Raw genomic sequence first — 13,595 nt, forward strand, 5'->3', positions numbered from 1 at the left:
TGACACAGAGCTTTCGAGGCGAATGAATGGAAGATTTAAGATTTTATTCTTTTAATGAGATGCACTTTATGGTGCCTGTTCCCAAGAATGAGAGATGACGCTCCCAAAACTCATGGCAGCTGGATGGATGTTAGCTGCCAGCTTCTCCCCGCTGTCCATTCCAAAACCTGCCCTCCGGGTGCACAGAATTGATTTTATGGTCCTCTGTTATCCAAACTGTTACTGCGGTTACTGTGTGTTGTGGGCCCCAGTAGGCCGGCCGCGCTCCAGTTCAGGAAATATTTATCTGTGTGTCAGTGAGCTCATTGCTCAACATGAGCATGTCAATGGATTTAAAGGGTCAGTTCAGTCTTTTTTTTTGCTGCTGCTGCCTGAGGGGAAATGATGACACGCAAGACCTGCTTTACATGAGCATATTGAAAAGACTGAAACATTTAGGAGAAAATCTGGATTTGATACAGGCTCATTATGTCTCATGGGCTTTTATTGAAATCATTATGTCAGTATGAGTTAGTGAATAAAGGAATGTATGAAATTAGGTGTCAAGAGCGTTGTGAATACAGGTAAAACACTAATACCTCCAACAAGGAGCTCATGTTTTCACCCGTGTCCGGTTGTTTGTTGGTTGGTTTGTCAGCAGGATTACATTCAAATTTAAGAACAGATTTCCACTAAACTTGGACGGGGTCTCAGCCCAGCAACTTTTGGTGCAGATCCAGATAAAGGAACAGATCCAGGAATCTTTTCTCACCATTGCGATTTAGGACGTCTTTTTGACATTTACATCCATTTCTCATGGAATAATGCATGGATCTCAAAGGGAGATGCAATATTTTAAACTCTGTGTGGGACTGCCTTTACAGAGTCTTTAAGCAAAACGTCTGAGCTCTGAGTGTTGAAGTTGCCCTAACGACTCTGAGACTCTTTAAGGACACTCCCACACAGAGTTTAAAAGCCTGGAACTCCCCTCCAATTAAAACTGAAGAAGCCACTTGGAGGTGGAGGTGAAACAGCACATATAATTTAATAAAAGGTAGACATTATGGCTATATCCAGCCCTGAGGACGTTGTTGTGCCAAAGCAGTTCATGCATTATAACAAAGATATTATGCATATTATATAATATTTGCATTCATGGGATTAAAATGTTGCATAGACAGCAAAACAGACATATGTAAACAAGCATATAAGGATAGTATAAGCATGAAAACACAGTGGATTCATGTATGAGGGACTTCTTTGACAGTTTACTTGTGTCTGCTCATGCGCACTAATGCACATTACTGTCACAACTGTCACGTGTATGTATTTTGCCTCATGCCTGTTTTGAAATAATCCCACACCGTTCAGACTTTGCTGGCTGCTGCTGGATCAGGAGGAAAACATCAATAAAGCCAGAACGTCCGAGCTGCTATTGGCTGCTTCCATGTTTAAAAATCCTACATGCGCCTCCTCTTAGGTTCGTTAGATTTCAATGAAAGGAAACCGGGTGGGCGGAGATTCCCATAAAATGCTTAATGTGGTTTGATTTACTTAAATAAAACACTCGGATATATAATCAAACGACATTAAGAATATTCTGTAATAACTTTCCAATATATAATTAGTTTCTTTAAGGCTTTAGTTATCGATATTTTCTACACCGCCGCACCGGGCGGAGCCGTTGCACTGAAACCAACCCTCCTTAGCAACCGCATCCCTAGCGACTCCCTGATTGGTCCGCAGGCTCAAATTCCAGCCAATGAGCACAAGGCGCAGCAGATTTGGATCCTCAGCCGAAACACTTTTGTTTGAGCTCTCGTCCGCGAAGCAACACAGCGACCCTGGACTATTTACAACCGCTAAACAAGCCTCCTGAGGTGTTTATCTTCACTTTACCAAGCGACTGAGTGAACCCAGAAGGGAATTACACAACACGGTGAGACAAAACTCGAATTTAAGCTTTTATATTTGCATGGTAGAAGAGGAAACCCCGCCCAGCAGAAGTCGTGTTTAGCTAACTTTCACGGTCTCACAGCTAACGCTAGCTTAAAAACTGCTTAAAACAACTGCTAAACTCCGCCACATTTTTGTTTTTAAAACCCGACCCGCCATTTTCTGTGCATTTATATCCGAAGCAGATCACAGTGCAGCCTCTACAGTTCGTTTTGGGGGAGGATAAAGGAGTCAGCCATGCCTGTACCGAGGGGGAAGAAACCCACAACCACCACCGGGAGCAAGATCCCCAAACTGACTGCGACCACCACCGAGAACCAGGTAACAGGACCTTGCATTTCTGGTTTTAAATAACCAGCTTTCTTGCAAGGGGAGAGGCTGTAAACAACGCAGACATTGCTGCAGCTATTCACCCAAGTGCACGGCATGAACAGGGTGCAGTATCAGCACCCTGTCCTCCATCAGTCTGCATGATCTGTGAGTGATTTTGTGTGTTTTCCTTGTGTTTGTGTCGCAGGAGGAAGGCCCTCAGGTGAAGAGGTCCTCCTCCCCTCCTCACGGAGCCCCCAAGAAGAGGACGGCTTTCATCGACATCACCAATGTAAGTCCAGTCTCACAGGGTTTTTTGTTTTGGCAGGACCTGAACAGCAAAGACGAAGAAAACCTGTAATATGAAGCAGTTTCGACATCGGCTCGTTTTAATATCCGTCCTCCTCATGTCGTCTGGCTTTAAGGTACCATCGTCCTCCTGAGAGGGATTGTTTGATTTCTCCAGTTTATATTGTTTCATTTCAGTCAGTCACACAACAGCTGCCTGGCTCCCTTCCATTTTTTTAACTTATAAAATAGATTTCCTGGCTTATAATGACGCCGATCGTTGCTTTTAGAGTCTGGCGTAGTTTTCCTGACAGCTGATTCTCAGTAAAATGTCTGAGATTGATCACATTAACTTTGAGTCCGCTCTGATTGCAATGTTCTGTGAAGCTGTACACATTTGTCAATGCTAAAGCCACGGCCATGCACAGAGAACTGACTTACACTTGGATCTTTTCGTCAGCGTACGAGAGACGTCAGTGACCTTGTTTCACTCGAGTGTCTCGGTATAAACTGCGCTGACACCGTCCTTAGTAATGAACACAGTGTTTTCCCTACACTGCATTCAAATACGCTTCAATTTAATGGAGTTTAATGTGTTAAAGTGGGTGAAGTGGATAGTGTGCAGGAGTTCTGTTCCTGATTTTGTCGGGCCTCTGTCTTCTCCTACGCACCTGTCGATCCTCTGTTGCGCAAAATCAGTTTTTTATTAAGCAGCTTTACTGTGAAGACGCCTTTTGACTGTGATGTGCGACACAGTTCTAATGGAGCACTCACACTCGGCCCGGTTGCTCTGTTGTCCCTCCTCCCTGCTGACCTGCACTCTCATGGCTTCAGGTCTAAAAGCGGTGACCTCTCTAGGATAATGGAGAACAACACTGGCGACGTGATGTGACTTTTTTGTGGCTTATTTTGCGTTGTAGGCGGCCCTCTCACCTTCCTGGATGTCTAGATTGTGCTGGGCGCAGTAGTACACATGATTATACTTCATGTCCACGCTGCACACCCTGCTGAAGCTAACCTCATAAAGAATGTCTGATTTGTGAAAAAACTTTGACCAGTGAAATTCAATAGAGACCGTAATATGATCCAAATTGCTTTCTATCTACACATTCCAGTACAGTAGGTGGGGGAATGACCCAATTTGGTTATCGTGCTGCCAGTAAACACAGAGAAGAAAGGAAAAGACTAGAGAGTCAGACATGTGGGCGCTGATGTGGATAGCTTTTACACTTCTAGAGGAATGCAATGTAATTGCAATTTGCAACACATGTTCCACAGAGGTTCAGAGAGGAGGCAAAGGCAAACACACAGAATCTTATCAGAGCTGTGGAGGGAAAAGAACTAACCCATCAGTAACGACCAGGAGGAGAAGGTAATTATCTGTATCAGCTGATAAGAGTTCATATCGAGCATCCCTAGAAACAGGTTGTCTTCACAGTTGTTGAGTCACCACGAAGTATTTATGATGATTTCTGGCCTACAAAGCGATGCTTCCAAACACAGACAGCAGGACTGCCGAGTACTTCAGATCAATTAGCACGCTGTAGAGATTTTTACAACACAAATCCTCTGTAGGCTCTAATTTGTTCTCCTCATAAACTCTTCACGTCTGAGTTATTATCCAAGAGTGAGAACATCAGGCAGTGTTTGACTCGCTGCCGTCTGGAAGCAGATCGAGTCCTGTTGAGTTCTGGATGATCTCCCACACCCATTTGTTTTGTCTTTGACGACAGGCGGCCGGTCTGTGTCTGTCAGACTGTCGGCCAGAGAGCGACAGCAGCTTCGGGACAGTAAGTCTGATGACTGTAACACTGGTGGAGGTGGAGGTGGAGGTGATGGTGGTCACTGTGTGGTAGTGACTGAAGCTCGGGACAAATTTAACACACCTGGTTTAATGTAACACCTGACATGCCAGCGTAATGACACATCACTACAGATCAACAGCACTGATGTATGCAGTGTGCAGATCTAGGTTGTGATTGAAAGCCTTGGACTAATCGCACCATAAAGCTAATGATTGTCTTCATTTCTGATTAATCATTTAGTCCACAGTGAGACTTTCATGTTGCTTCTGTTGTCATCAGTCCAACGCTTGTCCGTTACAGTCACAAATAACAAAGTAAAGCAGCAAATTTGTACACTGAAGAAGCCGGAACCAACAAATGTTTGCTTGAAAAAGGACTGAAATGATGAATTGATCGTTAAACTAATCAGAACTTTTAATTTCAATCAACTAATCGATTAATCGACTAATTGTGCTGCCAATTCTAAAGCATTAGTGGACGTCTTTTAACTAAAATAAAAACCTGAAGCCAAGTTTTTCAGAAATGAATGGACCTATAAGCTGTGTGGACATGAGTTAGTGACATATTGCCACCCTGGGCACCTGAGGGTGCAGCAGGGCTCCTTCACTGTGGTGTGAATGTGAGCTCTGCTACCTCACCTGGGTGTGAAACGAGCAACATGTTTGTAACTCTTCACTAAAGCTGTGAAACTAACGAGGTGACGGAGAGGGTTGTGATGGCTCGACACCAGAACTGATTTTTCCAGCTGTTAGACATGAGTTTGTCAGTTGATGAATGATGTTAATGTCCCAAATCTCTATTTTCTACACTTTGTAGAGTGTAATCCTAATCTTAATCTTTATTCACAGGCTCATAAAGTTCACATCAGCCTTCCAGGGAGGAAGAAGGATGGCTCGAAGAAGCAGGCGAAGAAAACCAGCTCCACCTCCGTGCCGGCAAAGAATCAAGCCAACCTGAAAAAGTAAATACATTCTTGCTTTCCTTTTCACCGTTAACCTTCACTGTTTCTCCTCAGTTTCTTCATTAGCAGCCTCTCTCCCTCTGCAGGTCTTCATCTCTGAGCCCTGAGGAGACGACTGCCGACAAAGAAAAGCCTGAACCAGCAGCAGCAGCAGCAGAGGAGGAGGAGGTGGAGGAAGAAGAGGAGGCGCAGAAGGATGTGGCAGCTCCAGTAGAAGAGCTGGCAGCTGCTGCGCCCCCTGCTGTCCGTGAAGTGCCAGCACACCTCCAGAAACAAGTTGTAAGGAGACTTATACGCCACTAAAAGATGATTCTTGATCTTTTCCCCATTCTTTACTAATCTTCTCTCCATCCCTTCAGATCCCAGAGGAGTTTGACATCGACTCTGATAACTCCGAGGACTGCTACATGTGTCCGGAGTACGCCAAGGACATCTTTGACTACCTCAAACAGAGAGAGGTGAGATGAACTAAAGCCTGGGAGGAATCAAAACTGCGTTCACAGGATTTGGAATTGCTCTGCCAACAATGCAGTTATTAAAAAGCTGTTTTCATTGTATTTTTAGGAAAAGTTCGTCCTCTGTAACTACATGTCCAAGCAGCCCAGCCTCAACCCTGAGATGAGGGCGATCCTGATCGACTGGCTGGTGGAAGTACAGGTGAGTTTTCCTCAGACACTTGCTGCTAAGTTGGATGCCAGAAAAGAAAATTACAGCCTCTCCGTTGTTTCTTTTTTAAATCCTTCTGTTCTTGCAGCACGTTGACCGGATTCTGTTTGTTTGTGTTTTGTTCAGGAGAACTTCGAGCTGTACCACGAGACCCTGTACCTGGCCGTGAAGATGGCCGACCACTACCTGGACCAGACTCCGGTCCACAGGGAGATGCTGCAGCTCGTCGGCTCCACCGCCATGCTCATAGCCTCCAAATTTGAGGCAAGGACACACAGCTTAACATTTAATTAACCTTCAGACCTGGTAACAATCCCAAACACAGCACAGGAGGGACGATTCTAGTTTATCTCATGTTGTGTTTTGGTGACCCTGCAGGAGCGCAGTCCGCCCTGTGTCGACGACTTCCTCTACATTTGCGACGACGCGTACAAGAGGGAGGAGCTGATCTCCATGGAGGCCAACATCCTGCAGACGCTGCGGTTTGACATCAACATCCCCATCCCGTACCGCTTCCTCAGACGCTACGCCAAGGTGTGTGTCAGAGTGTGACGCTGACAGTTAGAGCTGTGTGTCTGTCGAGATGTGATGGCAGCGTTTGTGCTCTTCAGTCTCCTGAGTGCTCACTGTGTTGTCTCCCTGCCAGTGTGTGAGCGCGGGCATGGACACGCTGACTCTGGCCCGGTTCTACTGCGAGATGAGCCTCATGGAGATGGAGCTGGTGTCGGAGAGGGGCTCGCTGCTGGCCTCCGCCTGCCTGCTGATGGCGCTGGTCACCAAAGACCTGGGAGGATGGGTGAGTCTTGTTGTCTTCTTTCAGTTTATTCTCTCTTTAAACTCTTTTTTTTTTGTCACTTTGGTAGTTTAGTTTTAGATGTACTGACTTTGGTGCATCTGGTTTCAGTCGTCAGAGTGAATAGCCGTGTCAACTGTCAGTAAATAACTTTCCATATTGCAACTTATTAAACAACAGAAGGTCTTTCATGTCGGCCAGGTGTTTGTCTTTAAGCCTTTTTCCCACCAACGCTGAATCAAAGGCCCAGTTGTGCCGCAGGAATGCTTTTTAGTGAACAAAGAACACTATCATGGCGGAACCAGATAGTCGCCCTGTTCTGATTTATCATTTGCTCTTAGTTATTTCAATGTGGCGCAGACACAAAGCTGAGGGACCTTTTTATACTCGGTGACTTTGTTCTGGTGATGATATCGTTTTTATAAAAAGCCATTTGTTTACTCTCTGGGAAATGGTTCTAGTTCACTTGGCTCCTGGCACAAGACGGATTAAAGGGACAGGTCACACGAAAATCTAAAACACACGTGTGCGCTACTCATCCACGTAGATCATTTAGACGTGGGTTGTCTAGTTCAGAGATTCCGGGTAGAAAGATTATCGGCGTCGCTGATTTTTCTGTCAGATTGCCGATAAAACGAATGTAAAAGTGCAGTGTCGGCTCTGATGCAACGTCCTCTTACTCAACATCCTGCCCCAAAAAATATCTGCTCGGTAATAACTCAGAACTAATAGTCTTTAAACACTGAATAATCATCAAGTAGATGTAGTGGAGAGGAAGTATAAAGCACTTGAAAACTGCACGAAGTACAGTACTTGAGTAAATTGTACTTGGGTTTATTTCATCACTGGTTGTTCAACTTTTTGATCCAAAGAGTTTCATTTTTTTTTCTGCAAATGAACATCTATCCCAATTATTGGTTTTCAGCCTCCTTGATGTCTAATCATCAGTATCTGCCCTGATGAAGCCATATTGGAGATGTCTGCCTCTTAAATATAATGGAAGTAAAAGGCACAACTACTGACAAATGTCTCTGCCAAGAAATCAACACCTGGTTACTCAATATAATTCTTGTTGAGCTCTTTTTTTTTCGTACCGGACTTCCCCCACCAACAGTATCACTACGCAGAAGGCACCTACTCATGGATCAGAGGCTCGTGCTCGTAACAAGACCGGACGTAAACCTTAATGCCGTCGTGCTTGTGTGAGCTGTAATGTTATTGTAAGCTAGCTTAGTTAGCCTCCATTAGAGGATGGAAGAGTTGGTAGTTCCTACGTGAAACTGCTCAAAACTATGGAGCTGTCATGTATCTACTGTATCTATGCTCTCCTTGAAGCTACCAGACTCCATTGATGAAACGGTCATTTTATGACACAGAACAGGAGAGCTGATGTACAGATCTGTTGGTTAGCTTGTGTTATTGTGGTGTTCAGACTCTCTTGCTGGTCTGAGTTCTCCTTCCTGCATGTAGAGCCACACCGCAGTCCTCCTCCTTTTCTATTTAAATGTAAATTGTTGTGTATAGCTGAGTTACCACTGCAGCAGTGGCACAAGGCATCACAGTGGTAATGGTCACTTTATTTTCGTTCTCGGGCCGACTCTAGAATGACCCCTCCATTTAGAAACGATAATGTTTCTGCAAACGCACTGAAAACTGAACAGGTGGAGTAAAGAAACCCAAGTGATGAATTTTGTGTGACGTTACTGATGGATCCAACATGAGTAACGGTGTAAACAACCCTCTTCTTCTCTCGTGCTGCAGAGTCCCATCCTGCAGTTCCACTCCGGCTACCAGACGTCAGATCTGGCGCCCGTCGTCCGAAAACTCTACACAATGCTGTTGGCTCCTCCTGACGACAAACTGAGAGCCGTCAGAAACAAATACTCGCACAAGTAAGTCTTATTTAACCTTTTTAAATGTACTCTAACTGTCACTGTAGTTCACAGTTCAGAATCTTAATCGATTCTTGTATTTGTTTCAGGGTGTTTTTCGAAGTCGCGACCCTGCCGCTGATCAACATTGACGTTTTGGAGAGCGCTTTATCACAGTGAGACTTCCTGCCAGTCCAAACTGAGGGAAAATATTAATAAATATTCCCTCACACCTGTATATAATTGTTAATATGTCTAATATTTATACGTGCAGTCTAGTCTCTTTTTATATATCGGAAATAAATCTTTAATTCCAGTTATGTGACGGAAAAGAGTTTTAATGTTGGCATTTGTTGTTGATAAGTTTGCCAGTTTATTGTGTTGTGGTTGTTAATAATGACTGTTGTAGTGTTACATTTGGGCACACCTTTTTTGGCATTCATTTTTATAAGAACATAAAAGAGAAAGTTAATTCATTTGTAATCTCTAAGTCTTCCCTGTATGTGTTTTAATTTAAAAGTTCAGCGCTGATAGAGTTGAAGTTTGTAAATTCTTACTCTTACTGATGAATTATGCACCAGCACACACGATTTATAGGTTTTCCATATATTTCTGACATTAGCCAGTATGCATGTGTCTATTTTCATACCTTTTGTACAGTTGTTTTTATCATGTTAATATCAATATGCTAATTATTTGTACAAAAGACGACCGGATGATCCTGTGCTATTTTTAAATGGCTGTCATGCGTACTCTTAAAATAAAGATGTGTTTCATAAACTGAGTGGCCACCATTTGGGTGATTTGATCACGTATCTACGTCTGGATGCATCTGTGGACATGATTTTTGACTGAACATGTGATTATGTGTTCCAGCCACCAGAGGTCAGTGGTGCGTCACGTTCCTCCAGGATCAGACACCTCGCTGCAGTGGCTGCCTGGTGCTGAACTGAGGCCAGATTTAAGTATTTATGGGAGAAGATCAGTTTCTCTTGAAACTCTTGTTGTAGATCCTATTTGTTCAACAGGTGTATTGGACTACGGTTGATTCTATAACCCAATATAACTTTGTCTAGCTCGGCACGGAATCGTTCTTGACCTCTGAAAAAGTAGTTCGACTTAAAATTGTTATCTGACCAACACTGGACGCTCACATTGTCGGACTGCAGTTTTAAGATTACTGCTGAAAATAGATTAACTTTTCCTGAGCTTTATAATCAGTCCCATACTTCATGTACGTCGTTCCCAAAGTGAGTTTTTTCTTTTCTTCCCATGAAATGTTTGCTTCCTTTGTTTAACGTAAATCAATCAATTCTCTGGTTAATTGTACACAAGTTGGATTTCCTCGCCTTGATATCTTTTGGTTCCCAGTCCGATATTTCATACATTTTTTGTTCAAACTTTCATCTACTTTTATTTCTGTCTCAAGGGGAATGGTGCAATAACTCCATAGTTCTCTCTCCTCCAAAACTGATTGTATTCCATGTATTACACGGTGATGAATGTGGTTGCTGAAGGCCATCTTTTGGGTAAAACGGGGCCATCAGTTATACTTCTGAAGGATTTAAACTGACATTCATCTGTAGTTATGACGACGTTGTAACCTTTTTCCCCTCTCGGTAGTTCACATTTGAAATGATCAAAAAGTGAGAAGACGAGGCTCACTCCATTGTGAAACAATATTAAAACAATCTGCTCACTCATTTTCTTACCTGATATTTACATTTTGAAGAAGTAGATAATTCTAGAGAAAGTAGTTGAGTCTCATTTCCAGGGTCTTAAAATGCATCCTAAACGTTTAATGAGCTGGGACATCCGAGGTGTCAGTTTGTTGCATGTTCGGGTTGAAACTCTACAAACAACCGTTTTACAAACTGGACCTTTAAAGAAGTAGACAATTCTGAAGAATCACGGCTTCATGGACCAATCCCAGGTCGTACATTAACTTAAATTAAAGTCCTAAAAGTTTCCAGCTCGTTCGTTCATTTTTTTAAGTTCTATTTGTTTTCTTGCCTCATTCCTATTAGTAATTTTGGTGTTTTTCAGGCATAACTTCCACTAAAAGATTCTTCACAAGTCCTGAAAATGTCAAGTCTCTCGCTCTTTTTATCTTGGAGTTAAGATATCGATTTTCACCCCTGTTTTAGTAGTTTCTTACACAGTAACTTTGCCTTTTTTTTTTTTTTGTATCATTTTGTGTGCTGGCATAGCACAAGATTTATCAAAAAGGGGGGAAGAAGTTCTGCCCAAAAACCACAAAGCAACGAACATTCAGATGATGCTTTCTGCTGTTTTGAGAGGAAAACTTTCCAACAAACATCAAAAATGACAGAATGAGGCAATGAAAAAAAACGGGTGAAACTTGATGAAAAGAGCGAGAGACAGGAAATTTCAAGACCTGTGATGAATCCTCTGGCCTACCTACGCACAGAATTTGCCCTATAGCAGTGGCATTTTATGACCTGAGACGAGAATTGATCAACTATCTTTCTCCAGAACTGTCTACCTTTTTAATGAAGTTAAATTAATTTAATACAGTTCTTTAAAATTGATGTGTTGGGCTTGGAACCAACATCTGACTACTAAAAGTAGTTTTACGATCAGTGCGTCTCAGGAGGCTTCCCCCTCTAAAATCCTCAGACGATCAGCACTGTAGCACTTGGCCGGCTACCATCTGGTCTTTAGAGATTTGTACCGATCAATACGTTGACCAGATGACTGCTCTGATTCTGAAATCCCCTCCCTTTTTGTGCCTCAGCTCCACAGTAACCTGCAGTGGCTATAAGTGACAGAATGTGAGAGAGGTCTAGAGGGGTGGAAATGGATTTTGTGCCCTCAGACGGAACTGGGACACACTTGTTCTGAGCTGAAAGTTTCACTTTTGACCGTGACAAGAGGAACCATCGTGAACTTTCTCTTGTTATACACATATAGACATCCTAAGTACCATGTTAGCTTCCATTTAACAGGCCTCCACAGGTAACTAGGATGTCGAATGTTACCCTCAACCTGTCTTATCTTTGTCTGCCTCAGCTTCTGATCCAAACTGACTTTCAACAGTAAACTTGGCACTTAAATGGTACTGCATTCACCTATCTATTTAATGTCTTAGTGTCCAGCCGGGAGCAAATTCTTCCATTCGTCAAACCGTGAGTCTAGATCCGCGTGCCAAAGCGTCCCGATGTCTCCAAATGACTGATTTCTCACTTAAGAACTCGAGAGGTAAAGTCTTGGAAGTGCCTCTCGTCCTTGAATTGATTATAAAATGAATAACCATTTGCAAAAAAGCAACTGAAGTTCTTCCAGTGATGGTAGTTACTCTAGAAGTGCCTCCTTCAGGGTCATCTTGATGGAAGTGATGGAGGAAAGATGGTTTAAGCGACGGATTTACCTGCACAGATTTTCATCAAATCAGCAACCATCTGGACGAAGAACAATGTCTCTAACCCTAAGTGCATATTCATTTGAAGTCCATTACAGAAACAGATTGTTGATGAAATAAGGGTAAACACAGGTGGCTAGAGGAAAGGTAATACACCTAACTCTGAGAATAGGCTGCTTTAAAAGGTCCAATTTATAAGAAAGTTGATTAAATACTGACACTTTCGTTTGCTGGCTTAACTTGCTCAAACATGACTCAACCTTAATGCGAATGAGTCCGCCGAGCTCTCAAAACTCGGTTACCTTGAGAGGCAGATGGATCATGAGATTGTGCGATCTTGTTAAACCAATCTCCCAGGGCTTCAAGCTAAGCGCTTGTGACTGAACCACAGTGGTTGAACCAATCGGCTTCCTTTGAGGAACTGCTGGTAGATACGACTGTAGTTTCAAAGCGACGACTAGGGTTTGAAAACAACTGGCTGCTGCTCAAGAGGTTAGCAAAGATGCTGCTACAGAAGCAATGATATCAGAACTGGAGTTTATTTCAGTGAAATCAACGCTGAAGGTTTTCTCAATCGAAAAGATGTTCTTGCTCTTTTCCTCTCTGGCCTTTGGTTAGAGTTTAATTTACCTACTAGCTCCACAGGTGGTAGCGCTCCCCTACTCTTGCTCAGATAGCTTGAAGTTAGCCTGTGCTAGGCAATGACAGACAGACGGTTGGTCCAATTACCTGTTGTAGTAGTTTATGAAGTACCTACCCTTTTTCCCCAACAGTCTCTAAAGACACCTTCCCAGATGGTGCTTTGTGAGTAACCATCTGGCACGTCAGGTTACAAGTTGTTCTCCAGATTCTTCGTCAGACATATAAGTAAGCCTTCAACTTTATCGATTAAGAGACTTTTTTAATATATAAGGAAGAATTTATATATAACAAAGACTGTTTGTTGACTTCCCAGATGGTTCTGTGAAACAAACCATCTGGAAAATCAGGTTAGAAGCTGATATCAATAATCTCAGAACTCTCAGTCGGACAAATAAGTAAGCCTTCAACGTTTCTGATCGAGGTACTTTTCAACACACAATGAAGACTATATCTTTTTGAAGAACAATGTTTGCCTTTTCTATCTCTTGCCCAAGATGTTTTCAGAAACATATTTCAGTTGTAATAGAAGAAAGTTTGTGACCAGGCTTACATTTTTTCCTGCTAGAAAGCACTGCCAAGACTCGCTGAAACACCTTACCCACCAGCCGAAGTGTTTAGTGGTCCGGTGCGTCCAAATGCGTCCTCGCTGGAGGCCGTCTCTGTTTCAACCTTTAGTCCTACACTCGCTGTTCGCACATTAAATACACACTCACACACACGCACACACACATTGTGTTTAATATATGGATCCCTGCCAATTCAATTTACCGGCCATCATCCTGCACAAACACTCCACTGCTGAATCCCTGCCTGGAGACTTCGGAGCCCATTCTTCTTCTGTTATTCACTCAATCAATTAAAGTGATTGATTGGCTGCACCGTGCATGTATGTGATTGTATGTGTGTGTGTGTTTGTGTGCTTTCATTCCCCCAGTTTCACTCA

The 13,595-nt window shown here is 43.0% G+C and overlaps 1 protein-coding gene across 3 annotated transcripts; it reads left to right on the top strand.

Annotated features, from left to right (window-relative positions):
* Positions 1-1,763: 1,763 nt before the first annotated feature.
* On the top strand, positions 1,764-9,408 carry ccnb3 (cyclin B3). Of its 3 annotated transcripts, none has more exons than XM_030429722.1 (13): positions 1,764-1,918; positions 2,118-2,256; positions 2,453-2,536; positions 4,266-4,322; positions 5,186-5,298; positions 5,385-5,577; positions 5,658-5,756; positions 5,863-5,955; positions 6,091-6,228; positions 6,343-6,498; positions 6,611-6,760; positions 8,519-8,649; positions 8,739-9,408. In XM_030429722.1, the coding sequence occupies exons 2-13, from the start codon at positions 2,173-2,175 to the stop codon at positions 8,806-8,808; spliced, it is 1,368 nt and encodes a 455-aa protein (XP_030285582.1). In that variant the 5' UTR covers positions 1,764-1,918; positions 2,118-2,172; the 3' UTR covers positions 8,809-9,408. The 3 variants fall into 3 exon arrangements, with proteins under 3 accessions (XP_030285582.1, XP_030285581.1, XP_030285583.1); XM_030429721.1 differs by having other exon boundaries at positions 2,121-2,256; XM_030429723.1 differs by lacking the exon at positions 4,266-4,322 and having other exon boundaries at positions 2,121-2,256.
* Positions 9,409-13,595: the final 4,187 nt, after the last annotated feature.

This window comes from Sparus aurata, chromosome 10 (assembly GCF_900880675.1).
Source record: "Sparus aurata chromosome 10, fSpaAur1.1, whole genome shotgun sequence".
NCBI classification, from domain to species: domain Eukaryota; kingdom Metazoa; phylum Chordata; class Actinopteri; order Spariformes; family Sparidae; genus Sparus; species Sparus aurata.

Bases quoted from the DNA above. Each gene is read 5' to 3' on its own strand.
- ccnb3 (XM_030429722.1), top strand. From the start codon at position 2,173: ATGCCTGTACCGAGGGGGAAGAAACCCACAACCACCACCGGGAGCAAG. The intron at 2,537-4,265 runs GTAAGTCCAGTC...CTTTGACGACAG, and splicing joins CTTTCATCGACATCACCAAT to GCGGCCGGTCTGTGTCTGTC. The intron at 6,229-6,342 runs GCAAGGACACAC...GTGACCCTGCAG, and splicing joins TCATAGCCTCCAAATTTGAG to GAGCGCAGTCCGCCCTGTGT.